This window comes from Xenopus tropicalis, chromosome 6 (assembly GCF_000004195.4).
Source record: "Xenopus tropicalis strain Nigerian chromosome 6, UCB_Xtro_10.0, whole genome shotgun sequence".
NCBI lineage: Eukaryota > Metazoa > Chordata > Amphibia > Anura > Pipidae > Xenopus > Xenopus tropicalis.
Window position 1 is genome coordinate 12,782,052 of NC_030682.2, and position 26,661 is coordinate 12,808,712.

The 26,661-nt window shown below is 41.9% G+C and overlaps 1 protein-coding gene across 17 annotated transcripts in view; it reads left to right on the top strand.

Annotated features, from left to right (window-relative positions):
* Positions 1-26,661, top strand: part of map4 (microtubule associated protein 4) — a 104,528-nt gene that overhangs the window by 16,036 nt on the left and 61,831 nt on the right. For 15 of the 17 annotated variants that reach the window (XM_031903811.1, XM_031903809.1, XM_031903816.1 and 12 more), the window contains exons 2-4: positions 5,584-5,633; positions 18,634-18,854; positions 21,070-21,138. In XM_031903811.1, coding sequence (XP_031759671.1) covers positions 18,650-18,854; positions 21,070-21,138 — 274 coding nt within the window. In that variant the 5' untranslated portion in view covers positions 5,584-5,633; positions 18,634-18,649. Of the gene's footprint in view, positions 1-697; positions 921-5,583; positions 5,634-18,633; positions 18,855-21,069; positions 21,139-26,661 lie in introns of those variants that run through there. The other 2 variants (XM_031903812.1, XM_031903814.1) reach the window with 2 other exon arrangements.

The window sequence follows — 26,661 nt, forward strand, 5'->3', positions numbered from 1 at the left end:
TTGCAGGGAGTTGCTCGGTGCCCAGCATTGTTGCTAAAGCAACTTTTGTTGCCTGCAACTGCCACATTAAGGCTACAATAAACACTACTTCAAATCTCATTATTTGGCCAGGAAGCCTTTTGAATTGCTCAGCAATAGCTGATCTAACGCCGCATCCATTAACTTAGTAGTTGTCAGCTCTGCTCTGCCCCAGCAGTTACCCATTGTATCCATGGGAAGAATTGCAGTGCTTTGGGGTCCTACGTTCAGCTTTGGACCAGGGCCCTATTTCCATGGAATTTATGCTTTCTACATGTTTGTGGGTTCCCCCCAGGGAGCTCTGAGTTCCTTTCACTTAATTGGCCCTTGGGAATTAAAACATTCTGCTGGTACAGGGGCCGACGTGAATTATTTAACATTGTTTCTGTAAAGCATTGTGTGATGTTGGCACTAGTTACTCAGGTGGAACAGTAAGTGGATGGCTTGGCCTGCTTATTTGTCTCAGAGTACTACCCTTTAACCCAGGATATATTGACAGCATATAGCCGTACGATACCTTGATTAAAGACAAAACGAAACAAAGCTGAAGATGAAAGTAAATCATTAAGGGAAACATTGACTATAGTTCAATATGCACCTTCGTTAGATAACACTTCTCCTGTTTTCCACTTCTTCTTCTCCTGATACTGAAGAATTTATTTTTTCTTTATCAGGCCCAAGTGTAACCTGATCTGTAGTCGGAGTACTTTGTGTGCTACTGCGTGTGTGGTAAGCGTAGTGTAGCACAAGCGTCACACTTCAACAACCTCGGAAAGGCTAATCTGTATCAACAAGTTCCTGCAGACTCTGTTTGCTTGAGTGGCTCTTGTTACTATCTAGTTATTGCTAGAAAGGTGCAACTATAGCGAATGCTCCTCCATTTGATGAATTACTCTGCTGATGTAAGTAAATGTCTATTCCTTTTTATTACTTAATAACGCCAGTAACCATCTTTCCTGCAAACCATCTTTCCTGCAACCATTGGTTCGTTCAGGGCTGAATCATCTGATATGGAGGTAGAAACAAAAGGGGTTCTACCTCCAGCTGACGATTCAGCTTTAAACGTAGATTTTGCTTGGGCACGTTAAACGGCATCCGATCAAAATCTTTTGGCCCGATCGATGGTATCCAAAGCTTTTATGATAACAGTTCTCTCGTCGATCCGCCAACTAGTGTCCAACTAGGTTTCACAATACTATCTGTGCGTGTATGGCCAACTTAACATAACTTTTATTGGAAGGGGGCAGGTCAGCAGGGCTGGAACTAGGGGTGGGCAAAAGAGGCGTAACAGTGGGGCGGGGGTCGCTGGGCATGTACCTTTTCTGCCTGCCCTCCCCTTGAGGATATAAATGCCAATGCTGTCAGCGATCCCCTGCGTTCTCCCTCTCGTTTAAGTGCTCATTTGCGTGCACATTTGCGCCCAGGAGTGGAGACAGGGACGGACTTGGGTTGCCTTTGGCGCCCATTTAACTTTGCTTGTCTGTGGTGGTTAGTGGTCAGCGGTTAGTGCTTCTGTCTTGCTACGCCGGGGTCCTGAGTTTCATTCTGGCTTTATAATGATATGGCTGAAATATTTGTGCCAGACCCATTGAAAACAACGGGGCAGATTTCCTACCAGCATAGTCTTTCATTCTGTGCATCCACAAAACTGTGTGACGTGGTACATGAGAAATATACATGGGTTTTCTGACATTCCTCCTAGTCCCACACATAAGCATCCGGTAATTCTTTGCCTGCATTCCTGTCATTTTTGCTTAGTGGGATGGATAGAATATAGAGGGCACGAAAACTCCGTAAGGGAGAGATTACAATTCAATTTTAGCTGCATCTTCAGTCAAGCCCTTCAGTTGGTTATGCCTTTAACTCTGTCATTGCTGGAAGGCCATTCTCCTTATAGTACTTTTTAATTTTTTTTTCAACTTTACTCCTTCCATTTACCCCTTTTTGTTCCTTGTAATCATGCTAGTTTCTGGTACAGGTATAGGACCCATTATCCAGAATGCTTGGGACCAAGGGTATTCTGGATAAGGGGTCTTTCCATAATTTGGATCTCCATACATTAAGTCTACTAAAAAGTTAATAAAACATTAATTAAACCCAATAGGATTGTTTTGCATCCAATAAGGATTATTTATATCTTAGTTGGGATCAAGAACAGGTACTGTTTGATTACTACAGAGAAAAAGGAAATCGGTTTTAAAATTCTGAATTATTTGATTAAAATGGAGTCTATGGGAGACAGGCTTTCCGTAATTTGGAGGTTTCTGGATAAGGGATCCCATACCTGTACTTGAAATTGGCAGGCAAATTCTGCTTCAGGCAGGCTGTTTTTCTAGGCAGCGTCAATCAAATCACTGACTGCGGTTGCTAGGTTAAGTGGATCTTTGGCAACCTGATAACTGTACCACTTCCAAAGTGGAGAAGCTGCAGAATGGAAGATAAATTATTCCAGTATCGTCTTAAGGCTAAACTGTCCCCATTACATAGCCGGCCTGACCATTGAAGAGCAAAGAAGAAGCGATTCCCTTGGGTTTTGGTAGGCAGATCGCATATTTGTATGGCAGATCCCTTTTGTGGAGTGGGATGAAGTCACCGATTGTGCAATGCTGAAACTATTTGGCCAGACAAAAGCCGCCCTGAGAGCAGAGTCTTTGCTCAGCAAAGCTAAAAGTTACCGAATGTCCAAAAAGTTCCCTTTGTGCTCTCAGCAGCGCCTTCTCCTAGTACTATGGAAACTCTGTTTATTAAGGGCACAACAAAGGCACGGGAAAGTACGGCAAGATCCAGAGTGGTTTAATGTCAGCCCTGGTTTTGCTTTGTGTCGGGACTTCATTGTGATGGGAAGGGTCTGAGAATTACTGGCAAATATCGGGATTGCTGTTGTTTTAACTAAGGAGCTTCATGACTGACTCTAGCTCTTTCATTCCCAAGGCAGCTTGAAAAGGAGATTTATTCTTATGTAACCCTAAATACTAGTTATTGAGGCACAGGGTGGCATAAGGTGCTTATGGTAGTGATTATGGCATGAAGGTTGGGATGACCCATCCAGTCAGATGTTAACTGTCATTAAAGGGGTTGTTCATCTTTAAGTTAACTTTAATTATGTTATAGAATAGACCATTCTTAACAACTTTTCAATTGGTCTTCCTTTATTCTTTTTGATTTTGAATTCTATGCTCCTTCTTCTGCCTCTTTCCAACTGACCCTAGAAGCCAAAAATGATTTCCCTGCGTGGCTACAATTTTATTGTTACTGTTAGTTTTTATTACTTAACTTTTGTATTCAGGCCCTCTTGTATTCATATTTCAGTCTCTTATTCAAAGCAATGACTGGTTGCTAGGGTAATCTGGACCCTAGCAACTCGATAGCTGCTGAAATCCCAAACTGGAGAGCTGCTACATTTAAAGCTAAATATTTTAAAAACTACAAATAAAAAACGAAGACCAATTGCTAATTGTCTTTAGAATATCATTCTTTACATTATAAATATACTGAAGGCAGCTGAGGGAATAAGGGGCTCCATCTACCTGACTGAGTGGGAGGAAGGAAGCCAGGACAGGAAATTGCCTCTTGTATGATGCGCAACAAAACACTGAAAAGTATTTTTTTACATATAATTAGAAGCAGTAAAGTGCAAGGGTGTTGCTCTTCTACAGGTTGATTCATAGATGTGGGAGATGCCATATTGCCAACCTCAGTTGCCTTGTTCTGCATGGGCTACATTCAGGCAGCTCCTAATTGCCACGAATGCTCATAAATACAGTTACTGTTGCTGTTGCCAGTCAAATCTATGTACTTGGATTGATTTTGCCAGTAAGATTTAGTACTTTTGGGAGGATAAGAAACAAAAGTCATATGAAAGTTACCACTAATTGTATTTTTCCATAGACCTTGCCGTTGTTATTAGAAGGTGTGAGTGTTCAGCCCTGTGTGTGAGTTTCCATATCCTGCCTGCAGGTATTACACATATACACCACTTCACGTGCTTTGTTCAGGGGACCATGGATGGAACTTTTATTCAAGCACCAATATCTAGTTTCTTTGTAAAGCACAGCCTCATTGGTGGAATTGCCTTTAATAATATTACACTGCTTAAGAAGCAACATGCTCACTTTGGCTAAATACTGTATATAGGGGCACGCCGGCTCTTTATACACTGTAAATCTTAATTCTGGAGGACACAAGGACCCTAATATTAGAGGAAAGTGCGTTTAATTTTATGATGCATTAGGATGAAGACATGCGGAACTACTAGTAGCAGCTACTTGTCACGGCTACATAAACATACTTACGTGTGTTTTAGCAGAGGCAATTCTCAGTATTGTCTGTGGCAGGGGAGTTGTATGTATGTATAACTTTATTTATAAAGCACCACAAAGGTACGCAGTGCTGTACAATCTTACAATATACACAGTTACACACAGGGAGGACAAGTGTTATAATAAATAAGTATAAATACACAGTAAGAATGAGGTCCCGTAGACCTCCTACATCTAAGTGTAGCTGTTACTAAGTAGCTCCATGTGTCTTCACTCTAAAGGTCCCCATACACGGCCCGATAGTAGCTGCCGATATGGGTCCCTTGGACAGATTCTGCAGCTTATCGGCCCATGTATGGGCACTCCCGACGGGCCTGCCCGACCGATATCTGGCCTGAAATCGTCCAGATCTCGATCGGGAAGGTTAGAAAATCTAGTCGGATCGGATACCGCATCGGCTCGTTGATGCGGTCCCCGGACTGACTTTGCCTATGCTTGCCGTTATAATTCGATCGTTTGGCCCCAGGGCCAAACAATTGAATTACCCTGGATTCTCCCTAAATCGCCCACCCGTAGACATCGCTAAGCGAGCAGATCTTATGGTGTTATCTGCTGTTATCCCATGGAGCGTGTTAGACACCTGTGATAGATCTCTGCTCTCGCGGGTGACTAACAACTCTTAAGTCCCTCTCCACCGGCAACAATAGGAGTTGCCGGTGGAAAGGCCTTTGCATCGCTTCGGTTCAGGAGCACTGAAGGTGCATTCGATTAGTTTTATAAAGTGGGTTCTTGAACCCCCTCCAATTGGTGCTGCCATTAGGGGGTTTGGTCCAGCAGGACTTTGATTGGACTAGCCCTACCATTTTAATGCCATCTGATTAGTTCCCAATTGTGGCAAGGGCTTCAGTGTGTGTGAATCTGTTTGCCATGTAATGCTGCTGCTGCTGCTCTTCTGCATGGTCCCTTGAGCCTATGAAATTCAGCAGAAGGTTACAATTTCAGGCTTTAGTAATGTCTGCAGATGATTTTAGTGGCGTAGAGCTGCCAGCACAGTGTCTGTGGAGCCTGACGCTGCACCTTTGTGTTTTCACTGTCTGTAGTGTGTGTACTCAGTGCTGACAGCTACATGGGCCCTATCCTGTGTAGCAGGTTTGTGGGGCTGTACAGGGCAGTATAAGGCAGCCTGGGGTAGGTTTCTAAGTTTCCTTCCACAGAGACTCGGCATTATACATAGTAAACGTACTATACAGATTATAGGAAATTATAATATAAATGTCCTAATCAGTGACTTGTTTCTCCATTGCAGGTAAAACGGTTGATAACAGAGAGCAGCTCAACTGGGCATCAGTTGGCAAGGTATGGATTTATACCATCTCAAACCTGTTTGCTCTTATTTATTGTTAATTGCTGACGAGAATGATTGTCACACATTCCCACACCTAGATCTTATGCAGTCTGGCCAAATTGCATTTCCCTCAGGCCTACTAGCCAGATTAAGGCTAAGCTAATATGACACAACATAGGAAAGAAAATACAGATACCAGTGAATGCCATCCCTGTGTCTCTGAGTAGTGTCAAGGTTGGCACAACCTGTCACTACACATATGGGGCAGATGCAGTTCCTATAACTGCTAAAAAAAAAAAAACAATTGTCGACACATGTAGAAAGCTTGCCCTGAGATTAGTCTAATGGAGCATTGAGTCCCATGTGGGTTCCGGGTCCTTTTAGGACATGGTGTTAGTGGAAATGCACAACTGGATTTTCCAGGGAGTGCACAGTATACTTTCACATTGTACGTAAAGGTGTTGTTCACCTTTTGAGTTAACTTTTATTACTGGTAGTTTTTCAATTATTCTACTTTGTTCTGCAGCTCTCCAGTTTGAAATTTCAGCAGTTATCTGGTTGCTAGGGTCCAATTTACCTTTGTAACCAGGAGTGGTTTGAGAGAGTGATTGATATATGAATAGTAGAGGGGCTGAATAGAAAGATAAGTAATAAAAAGAAACAATACAATTGCCGCCTCACTGAGCAATAGTTTTTTGGATGCCGGGGTCAGTGATCCCCATTTGAAAGCTGAAAAGAGGCAGAAGAAGAAGGCAAATAATTAAAAAACTATAAAAGATAAAAAATGAATAAAAGAAAATGTAACGCTGAGTAACTTTGCCATATATATTCATTATACATTTGCAGTGATTTTTTTTTTATGTCAGTGTAGTCGCTACTGAAAGCAGTTTTTGTTTATCCCTTTCTATTCTGTTATGACTCTAAAATCAATGTAGAATATTATTATTATTAACATTTATTTATAAAGCGCCAACATATTCCGCATTTGTCCATTCTTCTCTAGGTCTGTTATTTAACTGGCTAGTGCTACATTGTTTCATGGGTCAGAACCAGCAGTGCAAAAAGTATAAACAGCCAGACAGTTTTTGGCTTGAGTCTAATGTAAGTTGGTCAAAATGCAGCTTGACAGACATGTAAACAGAATGATTGCTATTGCACGGGCTGCTTGTATCCGGCAAAAGATAGATGTCAAAATCCGTAAATGATGAGAGTAGCCAAATACAACAGGTATTAGGGGAAACATCTCTTGAGTGATGCCTGCTTTGTTATCCCTCTGTATATTAGTGCATACTGGAGAGTTACCCATGACCATATGTTACATTGTCCATTTAGCAAACCAAACATGGAAGTAAAGGCCACGTATATATCAGTGGTGCTTTGTTCCTTGTACAAAATAAGGTCCCATCCATCCTAGTCTGAGCAGAATTTCGTGGCTCTATGTGACCTTCCTGTATTCAGTTACCAGCACATACTAACAAACTTGCAAACAAAATTAACACACATTTATTTGGAAGGGTTTGCCATTAGACCACATTTATGGAAAGTATTACTTTGATAAATGTGCCCCTAAATGTCCTAATGTCTGAATTTTGGATGTTTAAAAGTATGATTGGCAAAAATTAAGAGTAAATACGATCATTTCTGATTTATGTTAATTGCATGGTCGTACGAAAATATCATGGTACAGTCCGAAAGTTACAAAATTTTCGTATCCGAATGATTATAAACGGTGCAAAAACCTTTCTGACTTTGAACCTTCAGTTCATGAGTTTGGAAGTCTCCCATAGGGCTCAATGGCACTCTACAGCTCCAACCTGGCCCAAGGAAAGTCTCCCATAGGGCTCAATGGCACTCTGCAGCTCCGACCCGACCCAAGGAAAGTCTCCCATAGGGCTCAATGGCACTCTACAGCTCCAACCTGGCCCAAGGAAAGTCTCCCATAGGGCTCAATGGCACTCTGCAGCTCCGACCCGACCCAAGGAAAGTCTCCCATAGGGCTCAATGGCACTCTGAAGCTCCAACCTGGCCCAAGGAAAGTCTCCCATAGGGCTCAATGGCACTCTGCAGCTCCAACCTGGCCCAAGGAAAGCCTCCCATAGGACTCAATGGCAATCTGCAGCTCCAACCTGGCCAAAAGAAAGCCACAATACCGAAGCTTGAATGAATTCCGAAACTTTCATAGTCGTTGCGACAAATACGATTTTGTCACACAAATTGGGCGAAAATATTGTATAAAATACGCAAGTTAGAGAAAATTTTTTTTTTTCTTATTCGTACTCATTCGTTATACACATGCTGGGCATTGCTTGAAAAGGATTTCATCCCTTGGGCCTCTCCACCTCTGGAGGGAGAGTGGTAATATGTATCACCGTAGCAAAATAATATTTGGACTATTTGGCTTAAGTCTTCATTTGAGGTCCATGTTTGAAGGAAAACTATACCCCCCAAACAATGTAGGTCTCTATAAAACTATATTGCGTAATACCTTGCTTTATCTAAATAAACCATCTTAATAAAAGCATACTTTTTTTTTAGTAGTATGTGCTATTGGGTAATCCTAAATAGAAAATTACCATTTTAAGCACTAAGCACTGCCTTCCTGGGATCATACGATTTACAGTGCGTGCAAAAAAGGCACACATACATGTTAGGTCACATTAGCCAATTAATGGGCAAAGTTCTGTCTTTTACTCCCACACAAGTTCCTGTTAGAGTTAGGGCTGCATTACTTCCTGTCAGCTGATCACAAAATGGTATTTTAGTTTGATAAGATTCTTTAATAGGCCACTTAATATGATCTACACTATCTGTTGGTTAAGTATTTATTCTGTGGATATAGTTCATTTAACGGCCCCCTTAGCTCTTTAGAAGGCAATAGATACATGGAAATATTGGTGTATCAGCCATTCAGCCATAGTTCCAAGAATATCTGTGGCATTTAAATTCGTATTCACTCATTTAAAATTTTGCCTTAACTGAGCTTTGACCTGGGCTTATAGGAGTATCCTGGAACACTAATAGGGCATAAGCCTTCACTCCCTGTCTTACCAGCCACTGTCTTTGGGGACCACAAGCTCCAGATTATTGTCCCAATAATTTTTCATACCATGGCGATTGGTAGTTTAGTTTATTGAGCAGGTTAGACAATATCAATCAGCTAACAATAAATTTTGTGCATGTATTGTGTATTGGACAAGATCCCTGGGGGCCCTACAATGGGTGTCACTTTCGTACGATTGGTACCTGCCAACTATTTCATGTTCAGAACATCCTCCCATTTGTTATTTTTAGGGCTTTATCCTACAATTTCAAGCTGAATGTTAGTTTTAGATCATTGCATTTAACCGTATGACCAATATCCGAATGTTTGTCGGAAGAAGACTAAAATCTGAAGGTGTATGTGCAGCTTTAGAATTCAGTTTGGGCAGCATAAATTGATAACCTCTGCGTGGGGGCACGTTGGTTTCTTTTGTCTAAATCATTTGAGAAATGTGTACCTTCTGGCGATATACATGCCCAGCAACCTTCAAGTTGCCTGTGAATATCCAGTCACAGACAGAAAGTTCTGCAGACTGCGTTGGTGCTTCTGTATGATAGGGATACTCCGTAGGAACAGCCTTATCACCCGGGGCAATAGATGCACAAGGTTCCCGCTGAGCTATAATTTGTAAGGAAACGCTCAGTACCACTTCACATTTGTTGTGTGTGTTGGATATATGCCATTATTAACAAGCCTGCTTACATCATGTAGCTGAGAAGAGGTGTTTTGGCATGCATACAAGTTGTAAATCTAGTCGAGCTCCTTCCTTCCTAATAAGCTATGGACACGGTGTCGGTGTCATTGAGAGAATGATGGCAGCGTATCCGACTCATGTCATTGAGCGAGGGACAGCAGTGTGATTGTGCGAAGGTAAAAGAGGAGGCTTTGGAGATCCTGAGATCTGAACGAGCGCCCGGATTCACCCTCGGAGAGGTACACTGCGCTTGTGTGTCCGACCCGTCTGCAGAATGCAAGCCGTTGACTCACTGTATGGCTGCCTGCCAGTACGTGCATGACAAACCATTTTAGGAAGCCAGGCTTTCCTTTTGGGAAGGTTTGTTTCTTATTAAACAGGAAATGGGTTTGTCTTGCTCACTTAGCAGCAGAGCAAGTTTAGATTCGGAGAGAGGTGGGAACATATGGAACATACTCATCCGACTGATTGTGTGAAACAGGACAAGTGCCAATCAGCCTTGGTTATTTAATTTGCTGCTCTTACTTGAAGCTTCAGGTGCATGGCAAGATTGAGTGGGTAAAAATGCAGCTCACTGATCCTGGTCAGGTGTGGATGCACCCGGTTAGACCCCCACAGCGCTCTAATGTGTGTTTAGGAGTGTTTCAGTGCCACCTTGCTGCCAGTCTTGCTAACCAATAGGGCCAGCTCCACTAGGAACAATGTCTGATCTGGTCTGATAGGTAGTATAGCAGCCATGTTGGATTTGCAGCCCACAGCTGGTGGGAACTACAGCCCACAGCTGCACAGTCACACCACTGGGAGTTCTACTCCCAACAACAGGAATAAATGAATTTATGAGCTCAGCTGTATCATAGCACAGGGAGTAGGGAACCTTTAGCACCCCCACTGGTTTACATCCAGCCTTTCTTGCACTGAGATGGCTCGTTTTTTTTCTTTTTAAATGTGCATTTAATTTGGCTGTGTCTGTTGCTCCTGGTGTTAGGGGGATCTAGATCGTAAGCTCTTGTGTCTGTTTTGCCTTCTATATCTGTATATAACCTGCTTGTTTCCTGTATATACCTTCCGATTGTACATTGCTGCGGGAAATATTACTGCTTTATTAATGCTCAGTACTACTAGTAAATAAAAATGAATGTTGTAGAATGGTAACTAAAACAATCTCTATCCTTTACTATTCTGTGCACTGCCAGTCCTGACTTCATCACTCATTTAAACTATATTGCACAGGTTGGCTCCCTTTATCCAGGATTCCAGTTCCCTCAATGCCTTTCATGTTCTGTGAGGAAGTAACCCTAACTGGCAACCCTAACTGGCAGTGAAAGAAATAGATAAAAGACAGGTGCTATTTTCCATAGCAGTTTATCTACAGATAACTTTAAAAGTTATTGAGATGCTTTATTTAATATTTATTAAAGTTTTTTAATTGTAATTATATTATTATTCTTGCCATATGTAATTGACAAGGCTCTGTGGCCTTGTTGCAATTTACCTAGTGTCTCGTGGGCCTAAAGGTCCTTCCAGTCTGGTTGGGTGGTCAGTGACCTTGCAACTGAATGGCTTTTGCCTTGCCCTTTGGAGAGAGGCAGAATGCTGAAAGTTTGATTTGGTTGCTGCTCCATGGTTATAGCACTCCTCCCGCACAGCATTAGGCCTTTGGGTCTGATTGTGACCAGGGAATTGCCATGTAGTGATTATGTGGGCTTCCTACAGAGCAAAACATGCTAGTAGATTTATAGGTTTCCTGGTGAAAGTGCCCCTTGTGTGTATCCGTATGTGCACCCTGAAAACAAAATGCTTGCTCTTTCTTACTGCCAGTGCTATAATATGTTTTATAGAAAGGAAACAGACATACAATAGATTCCTAACCACCCTTCCCCTGATATATCTTCTTCCTCTCTGTAGCTTGTACACAATTACATATCCTAATTACGTTTCCCCAGCTAAAAGCCATGTCTGTTATCAGTGCTGTGAGGCCTACCCCTTTCTCTTATCCTGTGCTGCCATCTAATGCCTTCCCTTCCCCACTCTCTCTATGTGTGGCTACACAATTCCCTTCCCCAATCTTCCTTTATGTGTGGCTACACCATTCCTTTTCCCATTTTTCCTTTATATGCGGCTACACCGTTCCCTTCCCCATTCTTCCTCTGTGTGGCTAAACCGTTCCCTTCCTCACTCTACCTCTATGTGCGGCTACACCGTTCCCTTCCTCACTCTATCTCTATGTGCGGCTACACCGTTCCCTTCCTCACTCTACCTCTATGTGCGGCTACACCGTTCCCTTCCTCACTCTATCTCTATGTGCGGCTACACCGTTCCCTTCCTCACTCTACCTCTATGTGCGGCTACACCGTTCCCTTCCTCACTCTATCTCTATGTGCGGCTACACCGTTCCCTTCCTCACTCTACCTCTATGTGCGGCTACACCGTTCCCTTCCTCACTCTATCTCTATGTGCGGCTACACCGTTCCCTTCCTCACTCTACCTCTATGTGTGGCTACACCGTTCCCTTCCTCACTCTATCTCTATGTGCGGCTACACCGTTCCCTTCCTCACTCTACCTCTATGTGCGGCTACACCGTTCCCTTCCTCACTCTACCTCTATGTGCGGCTACACCGTTCCCTTCCTCACTCTATCTCTATGTGCGGCTACACCGTTCCCTTCCTCACTCTATCTCTATGTGCGGCTACACCGTTCCCTTCCTCACTCTACCTCTATGTGTGGCTACACCGTTCCCTTCCTCACTCTATCTCTATGTGCGGCTACACCGTTCCCTTCCTCACTCTATCTCTATGTGCGGCTACACCGTTCCCTTCCTCACTCTACCTCTATGTGCGGCTACACCGTTCCCTTCCTCACTCTATCTCTATGTGCGGCTACACCGTTCCCTTCCTCACTCTACCTCTATGTGCGGCTACACCGTTCCCTTCCTCACTCTATCTCTATGTGCGGCTACACCGTTCCCTTCCTCACTCTACCTCTATGTGCGGCTACACCGTTCCCTTCCTCACTCTATCTCTATGTGCGGCTACACCGTTCCCTTCCTCACTCTACCTCTATGTGCGGCTACACCGTTCCCTTCCTCACTCTATCTCTATGTGCGGCTACACCGTTCCCTTCCTCACTCTATCTCTATGTGCGGCTACACCGTTCCCTTCCTCACTCTACCTCTATGTGTGGCTACACCGTTCCCTTCCTCACTCTATCTCTATGTGCGGCTACACCGTTCCCTTCCTCACTCTACCTCTATGTGCGGCTACACCGTTCCCTTCCTCACTCTACCTCTATGTGCGGCTACACCGTTCCCTTCCTCACTCTATCTCTATGTGCGGCTACACCGTTCCCTTCCTCACTCTACCTCTATGTGCGGCTACACCGTTCCCTTCCTCACTCTATCTCTATGTGCGGCTACACCGTTCCCTTCCTCATTCTGTCTGTCCTTCCAGGGCACTTTCGGCCACAAGCAGTGGAATTCTATTTGTTTTGAGCCCTTGTGACATACCAAAAACAGTGCATGTATTTAAAAGTCCCCCCCTGCTGTGTTCTGAAAGGTCCCAGCGGTCTCTTGTGGTTGTCGGACCAAGCACATACACAAATACTATAGTATTTTCTATACTTTTGAAGTACGCAGTCTATTGCTGCTACCAGGGAGCATTGGGTTGTATCAGGACATTGGGGCCTAGTCCTGGCAGTATTATACCCTGGGTGTAAGGTTAGTACAGGTATAAGATCCATTATCTGGAAACCCATTATCCAGAAAGTACCGAATTACGGAAAGGCCATCTCCCATAGACTCCATTATAAGAAAATAATTATAATTTTTAAAAATGATTTCCTTTTTCTCTGTAATAATAAAACAACAGTACCTTGTGTTTGATCTGATGAACTCAGATGTACTTAATCCTTATTGGGGCAATACAATCCTATCTGGTTTAATTCATTTTTAAATTATTTTTTAGCAGACTTAAGGTATGGGGATCCGAATTATGAAAAGGCTCCTTATCCAGAAAGCCCCCAGGTCCTGAGCATTCTGGATAACAGGTCCAATACTTGTAATTGTTATCAGTTGGGAGTTCCAAGCATATTGGCATCACCCAGCGATTTTCCGTTTCCTTTTATGTTTTTATAGAAACATAGTGAATGTATTGCCTACTTGGACACATCAAACTATGAATCCCTGATACATATTCATTTTTATGGAATGGATGCTGTGCCCCAGTTATTACCCTTGCTCCCTTGTGGGGCATATCAGCAAGGGAAGGGGGTGTTTTTATTGCACTAAATTGAATCCCCTAATATGGGAAATACATTGACTTTTCTAAACACATTTAACCCTTTGACTGTCATTGGTTGGCAAAAAGTTAAATGTCTGACACGTGTCCTTAGTAATGAGCTTTAAACGCTAAATATTTTATCCCCTGCCAGTGATTAATCCATGGGAATGTGTACATCACACTTCATGAGAGTACATCTTTGCCTCCCAAGCTCTTTGCCGTTCTCTAATCCCTAAAAGGATTAAGGGCAAGTTATTTCAGTAGGTTTTATTCAGATTTTAGCGTCGAATGAACAGTGGTGCTGCAGATGCATCTTCCCATATGCAGTATTAATCTCTTGCCGATTCATTTTTATCTATCTAGTGCTACAGTAGGCAGAATTTATGTTTTTGGGTTAGTCAAGTTAACTGTTCTGAGCCTGTATGCTGGTTTGTCATGGGCCAGTGTTTTGTTTGCTGGGAATTCCATTACCCCCCCAAAGTCAGGTCACGGCACACTTGTATAGGGGATTGGGGCACCAATTCTGGTATATGTTTGGTCTGTAATTTGCCCCCGAAACTTTCCTGCACCAGTGAAATACATATAATAAGCCCGCCGGCCGTATCACCCGCACACGCTAACCCCCCCGCAGGGCCCCCCGCTTAGCCTCCCTTACCCTCCACAGGGGCCCCCGCTTAGCCTTCCTTACCCTCCACAGGGGCCCCCGCTTAGCCTTCCTTACTCCCTGCATGGGCCTCCCTTACTCCTAGCAGGGGCCCCCACTTAACCTCCCTTACTCCCCGCAGGGGCCCCCACCCAACATTCTCCCCTGAGTGCGCATAAGTTTAACGCGTCGGGGCCGCCGGGGCCCACTGGGTTTTTTTCCCAGTGTCCCGGCAGCCCAGTCCGACCCTGGGCATGGTGTGATAGGCACAACCAAGAGTGCCCCTGGATCACTTTGGATCTGGGTAGACATATCACCATTTTTATTATCATCTTGACTCTGAATAGTGAATAACTGGCCCATTCTATGGGATCAGTTGGACAGCGCTGATATATAATCACGCAATGAGGAGCCCTGGTTGGCTCTGTCAGTCATGTCCAAGCTCTGTCCTCTGCCCAACCATAGGGAAGAGAGCAACAAAGGAGCAGGGAGTAGATCATAGCAATCTGTGTCTATCTTTCTGGGTAAACACTTGGAGATAATTGGAATTGCACAGAAGCAGGTCTGCAGTGGGAGAGTTTTAAATGGGTCCAGGGTATGTCCCACGTAGATTTAACCCTTTAAGTAGGGGTTCTAAAGCTTGTCAAAAGCAAAGATCCCTATTAGAAAAGTATTACTTGTGTAACAAGATTTAACCAACAGAAATCTTCCCATATGTTCATGTTTAAGCGAATTTATTTCATAAAAATTATTTATTTATACAGCCCTCAACAGCCCAGGCCATTCCAAAGGTGAGGAGCAATTAAAGTAATAAAGGAATAGATTATTTTACACCCGAGAACAGACTTGAGGCTAAAAAGGTGTGTGCTTGAGGTGAACCAATAAAAGCATATATAAAGCAATACAGCGCTGACTTAAAGGAACAGTAACACCAAAAAATGAAAGTGTATAAAAGTAATTACAGTATTATGTACTGTTGCCCTGCACTGGTACAACTGGTGTGTTTGCCTCAGAAAGATGACTATAGTCTATAAACAAAGCTGCTGTGTAGCCATGGGGGCTGCCTTCAAGGAGAAAATCCACAGGTTACTTAGCTGATAATGGATAAAACCCCATTACATTCTACAGAGCGTATCTGTTATCTGCTATGTAACCTGAGCTGAGGGGGATAAAGTAAGCTGCCAAATGATTTTGATTCATGTAGAGCAGTGATCCCCAACCAGTAGCTCGTGAACAACATTTTGCTCTCCAACCCCTTGGATGTTGCTCCCAGGGGCCTCAAAGTAGGTGTTGTTTTGGTATTCCTGGTTGCATAAAACCCAGTGTAAAGCCAAACAGAGCCTTTTATAGGCTGCTAGTCCACATAGGGGCTACCAGCTAGCCAATTATAGCTCTTATTTGCACCCCCAGGAACTTTTTCCATGCTTGTGTTGCTCTCCAACATGTTTTCCATTTGAATGTGGCTCATAGGTATAAAAGGTTGGGGATCCCTGATGTAGGGGGTAAGAAATTAAGAGGGACATCATTGACCATGAGGTTTTGAATAGTTATTTAGATATAGACGTTGTGTCCCATTCAGAGTAGTTGAGCAATGTATTGAGTGACAGGGATCCTGCTGGGTGTGTGTTGGCCCATCACTGTGTATTTTTATAGTTCTCCCACTGCTACTGCCATTTACTTACTATTTCTACTATCCCCCAGCAATGAGCTGCCTCATATTACTGACACACATTTGTTAAGCTCCAACATATTCTGTAGCGTGGTCATATACAACTCTTATAATAATAATAATAATAACAACCACTTTTTAGAAATATGCGTGAACTTTGGGTTCATTGTAGATTTTGAAAAAGGTTAATTGAAGTCAAATTGCACAAAATGCAGCCGTTTAACTCATGGAAGGTATTACTTTGTATTGTGCTGGAGTTCTGTTTGGCAGTTCCCTCTACAGCCTATATGTATGAATGGAAGTTGTCCTTAAAGATGATCCATTAAGTTAAAGGAGAACTAAGGGGGGGGGGTATATGCTAGGCACCCCCAGATAAGTATAACTGCTTGCCTGATACCCTGGGTTGGTTCTCCTGTTAGCAAAAAACTGCACCAACCCGGAGTATTTTTGTAGAAGCTCATCCACCACAGTCTTCTTTTCTCCGGGCCCAGTCAAGCGCATTAGTAATACAGATATGGGAACTTTTATCCAGAACGCTTGGAGCTTAGGGTTTTCCAGATAAGGGATCTTTCCATTATTTGGATCTCAATACTTCATATCATTTAGATATTAAATAAACCCAATAGGACCGTTTTGCCTCCAATAACGGGTAATTATATCTTAGTTGGGATCAAGTACAGGTACTGTTTTATTATTACAGAGAAAAGGGAATCATTTAACCATTAAATAAACCCAATAGGGCTGTTCTGCCCCCAATAAGGGGTAATTATATCTTAGTTGGGATCAAGTACAGGTACTGTTTTATTATTACAGAGAAAAGGGAATCATTTAACCATGAAATAAACCCAATAGGGCTGTTCTGCCCCCAATAAGGGGTAATTATATCTTAGTTGGGATCAAGTACAGGTACTGTTTTATTATTACAGAGAAAAGGGAATCATTTAACCATTAAATAAACCCAATAGGGCTGTTCTGCCCCCAATAAGGGGTAATTATATCTTAGTTGGGATCAAGTACAGGTACTGTTTTATTATTACAGAGAAAAGGGAATCATTTTTTAAAATTAGAATTATTTGCTTGTAATGGAATCTATAGGAAATGGGCTTTCCATTATTCTGAATTTTCTGGATAACAGATCCCAACAGTATGTATGTATGTTTTAGAATGTCCTGTTTTAGCAACTTTTTAGTTTTTTTGTTGTTGTTTTTTTACTTTACCATCTTTTTCTGCCTCTCTCCTGCTTTTAATTCAGGGTCACTGACTCCGGCTGCCACGAATCTATTGCTCTGTGAGGCTACAATTTTAATATTGTTTATATTACTCATCTTTCCACTCAGGCCTCTCCTATTCCATTCCAGTCTATTTTCATACCACTACCTGGTTACTAGGGTGTATCCCTAAATGGCCGCCACGTGTGGCATTTTGTTCAGGACTTTTCTCAGATAAAAGGTCCATATAAGATATAGTCACTCCTAACAGCAAGCATTGACATTTTGGGCCAGTTAATTGCGCCTTAATCAGAGTGATTATACTTAAGTATTTCAATCTGTCTCTGGGAGTTTCCTTGGGAAAAGCTCTTTGTGCTGTTAGTCTTAAAGGGGTGTTAATTCAAAGATAACATTTTTGTGCGATGAAAGAAAATATTATTTAAAGCAAATTTCCAGTACACCTTCATTAAAAAATGCAGTGGCTTTAACGTTGTTTGTAAATATAACTAAATAATTAAAAATATAAAGCAGAATTCGTCAGCCTTTTTGCACTGTTAGCTGCCCCTTGAAACAATGTAGCAGAAGACTTCCTTGCTTCTTCCCAGGTCTGTTGATCATCCAGCTTCTACTTGGGATCAACAGTCAGAACCCCAGGGCAGAGAGTAGAAAGCAAAATGCAGATGTTATATATACAAATCTTTAAAATCAGTGCAAGTTTGTTATTAAAGGGATAGTTCCCCTTTGAGACAACTTTTAGTATGATGTAGAGAGTGCTATTTGCAATTGGTCTTCATTTTTTATCATTTGTAGTTGTTTTGTTATTTCACTTTTTGTTCAGCAGCTCTCCTGTTTGGAGTTTCAGCAGCTGTCTGGTTGCTAGGATCCCAATTACCTTGGCAACCAGGGAGTGGTTTGACCGAAAGTTGGAAAGTGTTAGTAGAGGAAGGCTAATAATTACAAAACCGCATGAAATAAGTAATGAAGACCAATTGAAAAGTTCCTAGGACATTCTATAACATACTATAGGTTAACGTAAAAGTGAACCACCCCTTTATAGGGCACCTATCATGCAAAAATGAGGGTGCAGGCTGATAGAGCCCAGAGTTAAGCTGTGCGTGTTTCAGCCATACCATATTGGACACAGACTGGGGGTGTGTGGGCCCACCGGGGCTGCCACACCAGAGGCTCCTGCCACCCACACATGCTACCCGCAGGGGGGGCCTGTCCCTCCCCCTGAGCACCCATAAGTAAATGTGATGGGGGGAAGGAGGCCAGCTGGGATCGGGTCTGGCCCGGAGGGACCCACCGGGTTTTTTCCCAGTGTCCCCCTGGCCCAATCCGACACTGATAGGACACTATCAGTATTGTTTAATGTGACAAATAAGCATATGCATGCAAAAATGTGTCTTACAATGTGTTGTGACTTCTCTGCCCTCTCCTGTCCAGCTCCACTAAGGTTTCTTTGTACCGCTCTCTCTATAGGGTGCAGGCCTAGAAAATGGCGGATCTTGGACAAAACTTTAGCCTTCAGGATGCCCTGACAGATGGGCCGGCTGAGATTGAGTCAGAAGTCAAGCAGGATTTTATAACCTCCTTGGAGAATGAGAAATTTGAAGATGAAGTTGGCGAGACGTGCGACAAGTCCAGCTATGTTCCCCTGTTGGACGACGATGATGTAAAGGAACCAAAGAACAAATCAGAACGTGAGTTTCTAATAAGGAAAAATGAATTCTATAGCTGTGAATTATGTGCAGAGTAATTCCACTTGTACCAATATAGATGTATAGGTATGGAACCCCTTATCTAGAGGGCTCGGAAACTTGGAGTATTTTCATAATTTGAATCACCACACCCTAAGTCTAATAAGAAACCATTTAAACATTGAATAAACCCAATAGGACTGTTCTGCCCCAATAAGGGGTAATTATATCTTAGTTGGGATCAAGTACAGGTACTGTTTTATTATTACAGAGAAAAGGGAATCATTTAACCATTAAATAAACCCAATAGGGCTGTTCTGCCCCAATAAGGGGTAATTATATCTTAGTTGGGATCAAGTACAGGTACTGTTTTATTATTACAGAGAAAAGGGAATCATTTAACCATTGAATAAACCCAATAGGGCTGTTCTGCCCCAATAAGGGGTAATTATATTTTAGTTGGGATCAAGTACAGGTACTGTTTTATTATTACAGAGAAAAGGGAATCATTTAACCATGAAATAAACCCAATAGGGCTGTTCTGCCCCCAATAAGGGGTAATTATATCTTAGTTGGGATCAAGTACAAGTACTGTTTTATTATTACAGAGAAAAGGGAATCATTTAACCATTAAATAAACCCAATAGGGCTGTTCTGCCCCAATAAGGGGTAATTATATCTTAGTTGGAAGCAAGTACAATGTACTGTTTTGTTACAGAGAAAAAGAAAATTTTGTTTTAACATTTTGGATTAGTTCATTAAAGGAACAGTAACACCAAAAAATGAAAGTGTTTTAAAGTAATTAAAATATAATGTACTGTTGCCCTGCACTGGTAAAAGTTGTGTGTTTGCTACAGTAACACTACTATAGTTTATATAAATAAGCTGCTGTGGAACCATGGGGGCAGCCATTAAAGTTGGAAAAAAGGAGAAAAGGCACAGGTTACATAGCAGATAACAGATGGCCTCTCTAGAATACAATAGTGTTTATCTGTTATCTCCTATGTGCCTGTGCCTTTTGGCTATGGCTGCCCCCGTGGCTAAACAGCAGCTTTGTTTATATAAATTTGAGGCAAACACACCAGTTCTACCAGTGCAGGGCAGCAGTATATTTTATTTTTATTACTTTTATACACTTTTATTTTTTGGTGTTACTGTTCCTTTAAAATGGAGTCTATAGGAGATGATCTTCCTGTAATTCTGAGCTTTTTGGATAATGGGTTTGTCTGAAGTATAAAAACGAGCATAAGGAAATTTCTTTCCCCAGCCAGGTAAAATGTATCAGATAGCTGCAATTGAATGTTATGTCACATTTTTATATTAATTGCTTATTTTTTACCTAAATTTGCTTTGTTCTGCAGAGGCAACCAAAGTTGTTTGCAGTGACAACAGAGCCCCTAGTGGACATTAACTGAAATTGCTGCTATATTTTAGAAATATTCCTAAACAGCTCCCTTGGTTTGCTCAAAGCTTTTACAAAGAGACACCATATAACTATGCCAGTCTATGTATTCTTCTTTACTAAGCTTAGTTCAGCAGGAACAGCTCATAGCTTATACAATCACAGGTGATCCTTTGTAGACCAAACAATGATCCCTTTCTCATTATTAAAATGGAGTCTATAGGAGATGATCTTCCTGTAATTCTGAGCTTTTTGGATAATGGGTGTGTCTGAAGTATAAAAACGAGCATAAGGAAATTTCTTTCCCCAGCCAGGTAAAATGTATCAGATAGCTGCAATTGAATGTTATGTCACATTTTTATATTAATTGCTTATTTTTTACCTAAATTTGCTTTGTTCTGCAGAGGCAACCAAAGTTGTTTGCAGTGACAACAGAGCCCCTAGTGGACATTAACTGAAATTGCTGCTATATTTTAGAAATATTCCTAAACAGCTCCCTTGGTTTGCTCAAAGCTTTTACAAAGAGACACCATATAACTATGCCAGTCTATGTATTCTTCTTTACTAAGCTTAGTTCAGCAGGAACAGCTCATAGCTTATACAATCACAGGTGATCCTTTGTAGACCAAACAATGATCCCTTTCTCATTATTATGTGTGCAGGTACACTATTACTACAGCAAAACATATTTTTTTTTTTTGGTACAAATAATAAGAACAGGGTTGGAATTTGATCCCTGTATACTGGTATAGATCATTGTTTGCTTGTGCTCTGTGTTATCAGTTACGTTCCTATAACAAAAACCTGTTGTTGCAGGTTCTGCTGCACCTCATGACTCCATTATGGCGAATGGGGAGCACAACCTTGGAGAAAATGAAGTCACAGGTGAGAGGAGTTTTATTTTCCACACATTTTTTATACACGTATTTTTTGTGTTTGTTTTAGTGCTTTGAAATATTTAAAACCTGTATTATTTTAACTGCTCCAATACTCTGGTTGTTTCCAGAGCTATTGTGTAATACATTACTTTCAGTGAGTAAGAATTGTAGTAACTAGGGGAGGCACTGATTTAAAGGGCCACTATACCTTCTCTTTCAACTTTTTTATTTTCCTTTTATATTTGCGGTAATTTCTCTACAACTTTGTTAATATGGAGGTGCAGTTTCAGTCTTGAATTGCTCCGTGGTCGCCTTGAGAGGAAACTTCGGGCGAATGCGCTGCGTATGCCATCCCACCGGGGACTTTCTAGCCAGTGGGATGGCATTGCGGGGAGATTAATTACCCGCGACAACAAAGATTTGTTGCACAGTGACTAATCTCCCCGTGTGTCCTTGTGAAATGTTATGATCCTCTTACAATGGTCCAGCATGGGGCTTGGGCAGCCAAACATCTCTGGGAGTGGATTATTCTAGGTTTTGCATTAGCTGGACCTTAATTGTGTGCAGAGTGTACTTGCAGGATTAGCCCCCTAAATTTGCTCATAGCCTGTACAGAGAGATACCATAAAACTATGGCAGCATAGGGATTCCCTGTACTAAGAACAATTCAGCAGGAACAGCCCCCTAAGTTTGCTCATAGCCTGTACAGAGAGATACCATAAAACTATGGCAGCATAGGGATTCCCTGTACTAAGCACAATTCAGCAGGAACAGCCTCCTAAGTTTGCTCATAGCCTGTACAGAGAGATACCATAAAACTATGGCAGCATAGGGTTTTCCCCTGTACTAAGCACAATTCAGCAGGAACAGCCCCATTAGTTTTCTCATAGTCTGTACAGAGAGATACCATAAAACTATAGCAGCATAGAGATTCCCCTGTACTAAGCATGGTTCAAGATGACATCTTTAGACTATAGTGGTCAGATCTATTGTTAAGTAAAGTTTGGAGATTTAGTTTGCTTACTTGGATTAAAACAAGAGTAAGGTCTTATTCGATTCTGGATGCCAGCTGTATTTCGTTCAGAACACTGCAAAGCTGCATGATATCATTAATTATTAATAGCCCCGTACTGGGTGTGATGGCATTTGTATGCAGTGCCGTCAGTTATATACCTGCAGTAATAATGTCCCTTTATACTGATGTGGGAAACTAGTGTCATCATAGAAGCTGTTCCTGCGTAATCACGGGGCATGTTTCAGAAATGAGTCTTACTATGCTACTGTAATTCCTGTGTTCTCTCAGCACTTGTACCGGCCTGGGACCCGTGGGAAACGGAGAGGAGTAGTGACTTTGCCAAGGGCATTGCTAGGATTTATGAATATTATTTTCCAAGTCCTCTACCATAGAAGCAGCTTGTATTGGTGCTGATGTTTAATATTGCATGACATTCAACAGAAAGGTGGTGACTTTTTTCACCCTATATGTTTGATGTGTTGATTAACACATTAAAAAATAACCAGTTAAAAAGAACAAAAAAAAAGAATTATAAGTAAACTTAATAGTGCTGTGACTTTGCATGGCCTCACAGGAATTTGCTGGCTGTTTACCTACATATGACTTGAGCAAAAAAATCTTGTGTGTGACCCTGTAGAGCAAAACGGTATTTTTACTTATTATGGAGAACAATTCTCTTAGTAGTGTTGGTGCTTAGTGACGGTGACTCCAGCGTATTTACCCTTTGGCTCAGCTTTGGGTTCATCCATCATGGATCCCTGCATCCGTAGGGTGAAGACACACGGAGCTACTAGTAGCAGCTACTAAACTCCAGAAAATACCCTGCCATAGACAATACTGAGAATTGCCTCTGCTTAAACACACATAGAGAGAATTATCAGTAAATAATCAGCATTGTCTGTTTTAGTAGCTGTGACAAGTAGCTGCTACTAGGGGTTTCATTGTGTAAAATGATTTTGTTTATATTTTACATTGATTTCGGTGTTAAACTGCCTAATTGCTCCCTGATTTTAAGCCTTTCAAAAGTAAGACGACTTTAACATCTTTTCTCTCCATCTGGGGGCCATCCAAGCATTACAATTGAGATTTGACGTCCAGCTGTTACAAATGGATTGATATGCATTAGACGGGAAAGACACATTTTAGTACAATCCACACTTTTTTTTTTTTTAATTTTTTTTCTGTATTAGATATATAACTACAGGTAAACTTCATTGAGAAAAGCGATATCTGTATTTGGCTTGGGTTTCCCTGGATAATGCATGGATATCATGGGTGATACCACTATGCGCTTAGTAATGTCTTCCCCTGGGTTAATGCAGCATAAATATGCTTTCCCGGTGGCTTGCCATAGCCGTACCCTAGTCACTAAGATCGGCACATGTGGTATCACAAACAATATTCTTTCTATAGCGAATGTTTGTTTGTCCCCATGTTGCCTGGTACTGCTATTTTACTCCCATAACCCTCCACCAAGTAAGAATCAATTTGACCTTCTAGCTGGGCAGAAGTAAATTCCAAAATATGAGGCTCCTACTCCTCCCATGAGTTCAATTATTAGTACAGTATATGTCTTTTATTAGGCACATTGGATTTATTTTTTATTTTTTTTATGTGTGTGTTTGGGAGGGGTATGTGAACCATGTTGGTTTTTCCTTTCTTTACTATACTGGCTTTATACTTGGGCTGCAAGGAAAAGTGCACCCATTACTTATGGGCAAATGCAGATTGCAAATATTCCATAAATGAGTGCAAAATTAAAACCTACAGCAAGCCACTGCTAATATAATGTCAGGATTCAGTTGGGATTCATTCCAGGCCTATAGTTGTTTAGTAACCTTACTGGGCATGAAATGAATCTATACATTGCATTCACGCTGCAGCCACAGGAAAGTCAATGCGGCAGAAATCCGATTGGATGTGTTTGGAATTATATAGGGCAGGGTTCCCAGGAGCCCCCTCTCTGTTTGGCCGCATAGCTCTCCAATTGCCACCTGCGCTCTCTCCCTCTCCCTCTCTCTCTCGGGCTCCTCTTGGCGTCACACTTCTCATTACTGATGCACCCCTGGGGAAGTGGAATGGTAGGGCTGCTGTCACGTGCCGCAATATACCAAACTGAACCTGGGAGAGAGCCTTGCGTACCTTGTTGGTGCCCATTCGAGCTTCGCTGCACCGATTTCCCTTGTATTCCTGTAGCAGTTGACTAATTGCACTAAGATAATAGTGCCTGGTTGCTCCTATGAGTTGCTATTGGAATTTGGGTTTTTCATGTAATCTGGGTTTTTTATTGCAATAGGTCAAATGACATGAAATCATGATCTTTTTGCAGCACTTTATTCTTTCACTTTCTTCTGCCCATGTACTAGTAGGCAAGTGGCCTTCAACTGCTTTGTGTGAAACTGATATGGTGACTGTTTTACTAACCACTTGTGCTTCTGCCTCTCTTTCCCCCTTTCTGACTCCCCCCCAATCTGCTCACTTCCCTCCCTTCCCTTTCTTCTTTCCCCCTCTAGAAACCTAGAATCTTTCTCCTCGCTCTGGAACACTCAAACTTTGCTTTATCTTCCAACACGTCCAGCACTTGCACATTAGTGGATAGAAGAACTAAAGGCTAGCTCTGCTGATGGCTTCTCCACCTCCTTCCTCTTCCTCACTGTCCGTGCACTGCAGTGTTTGCTGAACCCCTCCGTGTAAGCACAAATGCTAAAATATCGGCCGATTTCCACTCATGTATCATCTCCCACCAATAATTTGCTCATCTTCATATATTAAACCGGTTCATTAATTTGATTATATTATACCCATATAATGAAAGAGATTACAATACATTGTGCTTCCGTGGTGGATCTACCATGGGCTGCAGTATGCTCCCTTGTTCCTTGATGCAGAAGAACATTCCTGACCTGCTGCCTCCCTTCCTTCTCTTAGATCCACTGTTTGCAGACCGATATTTGGGATGTTGTTAGAAACAACGTCTGACCTTTACTTCAAAGAGGTGCCAGGTTTCTTGGTGCCCCTGCTTGAATGGTTGTAACTGTACTAATACTGTAGCGCTATTACAAAACTAATATATTAGCCAATGGTGTATGTTGGTGTTTCACCTTTCTTTTTAGAGCACTACTTGTAACAATGACTAAATAAACATTTTAACAACTAACCCAAAGCGCTGATGTTCTGTTCTGTCTGTTTGTGCAGTGCCTGCCCCGTGCTATTTGGGTACTGCTTACCCAGTAAGAGCCAATGGTCCAAATGCAGTAAGTAAGGGGGGAGCCTTATATAGTTCTCAGCCAGGTGCAGATAAAGTTTATATTTTTGCTGAAATTTTTAACTGTAGTGATTTGTGGGCAGCAGACCAATTATTGTTGGCAAATCACTGGTTGTTAGCACCGATTTTTTTCAGTATGGTAATATGTCTGTTACATTAAATTAGTGACTTATTTGCCCACCAAGGGGGTTGAACTGAATTGAATTCGACTGAACTGATCATTTAACTCCCAGGGGTCTCCTGGAGCCCCATTGGAATTTGCCAAACTACATTTTTCAGCCTTCCTTCTGGTACCAACCCCCATTCTTTGAATGCCTTGGTTCATTGGATAGAATCTTTCATGACTAGGCCGACCTTTGGGTGCTGACAGCCGGCAAGATCCCCAAGTTTAGGTGCTTAGAGAGGAACTAATCGCATAGTGAGCAGTATAATAACTTTCCAGTTAAATATATTCCTATATATATTTGCCAAACAGGTAGGCACAGTAAATTACACAAACAGGTACACGGGAGCACTTACCGCTGAAAAAGTGTGCTACACGCGGGTCCTCTCCCCCAAGGATCCAAAAAATCGTATAGTAAAGCAAAAAAATTTCTAAGGTTTTCACGAGTACTCAGTCGGGCAAAGAATTTGCTATTAAACAATATTTTAATTGCTTATCTAAACAGGTGGTCTATATGGTCACCTGTACTTGTGGCTCTCAATATGTGGGGAAAACGAAACGGAATGTGGCCACACGTATTTTAGAACATGCCTCAGCTCTAGAAAGGGGTGATTTAAGGTCGGCAGTAGCCAAACACATTATAGAGAAGCATGATGGGAAATGTAGTTTCTCTTTTCAGATAATAGACAGACCCCTTTTTCAAGTGAGGAAAGGAGATAGCGATAGGAGACTACTAAAAAGAGAAGCCTTTTGGATTTTTAATCTGAATTCTCTGGATACTAAGGGTGGGATGAATAAAGAATGGGAATTGTCCTGCTTTTATTAAATAATATAGCATTTTTTGCATTCTCTGACCTCTTTCTGGTTCCGGGTTATACAGTGTTTTTATGCATTGCTGTAATGGTTTTATAGTATGATGTATTCATTGTGGGGAAGTAATGGGTTAAATGTTTTTTGGTTTGGTATGGGGGTTGTAGCCAATGGGTATATAATCCCCTCCTCCTGTTAGGGATTTTGATGCTTCTGAGGAAGTGGCTGGACGCCACGAAACGCGTCAAGCGCCAAAGTCCTGTTAAGGAATGTACGT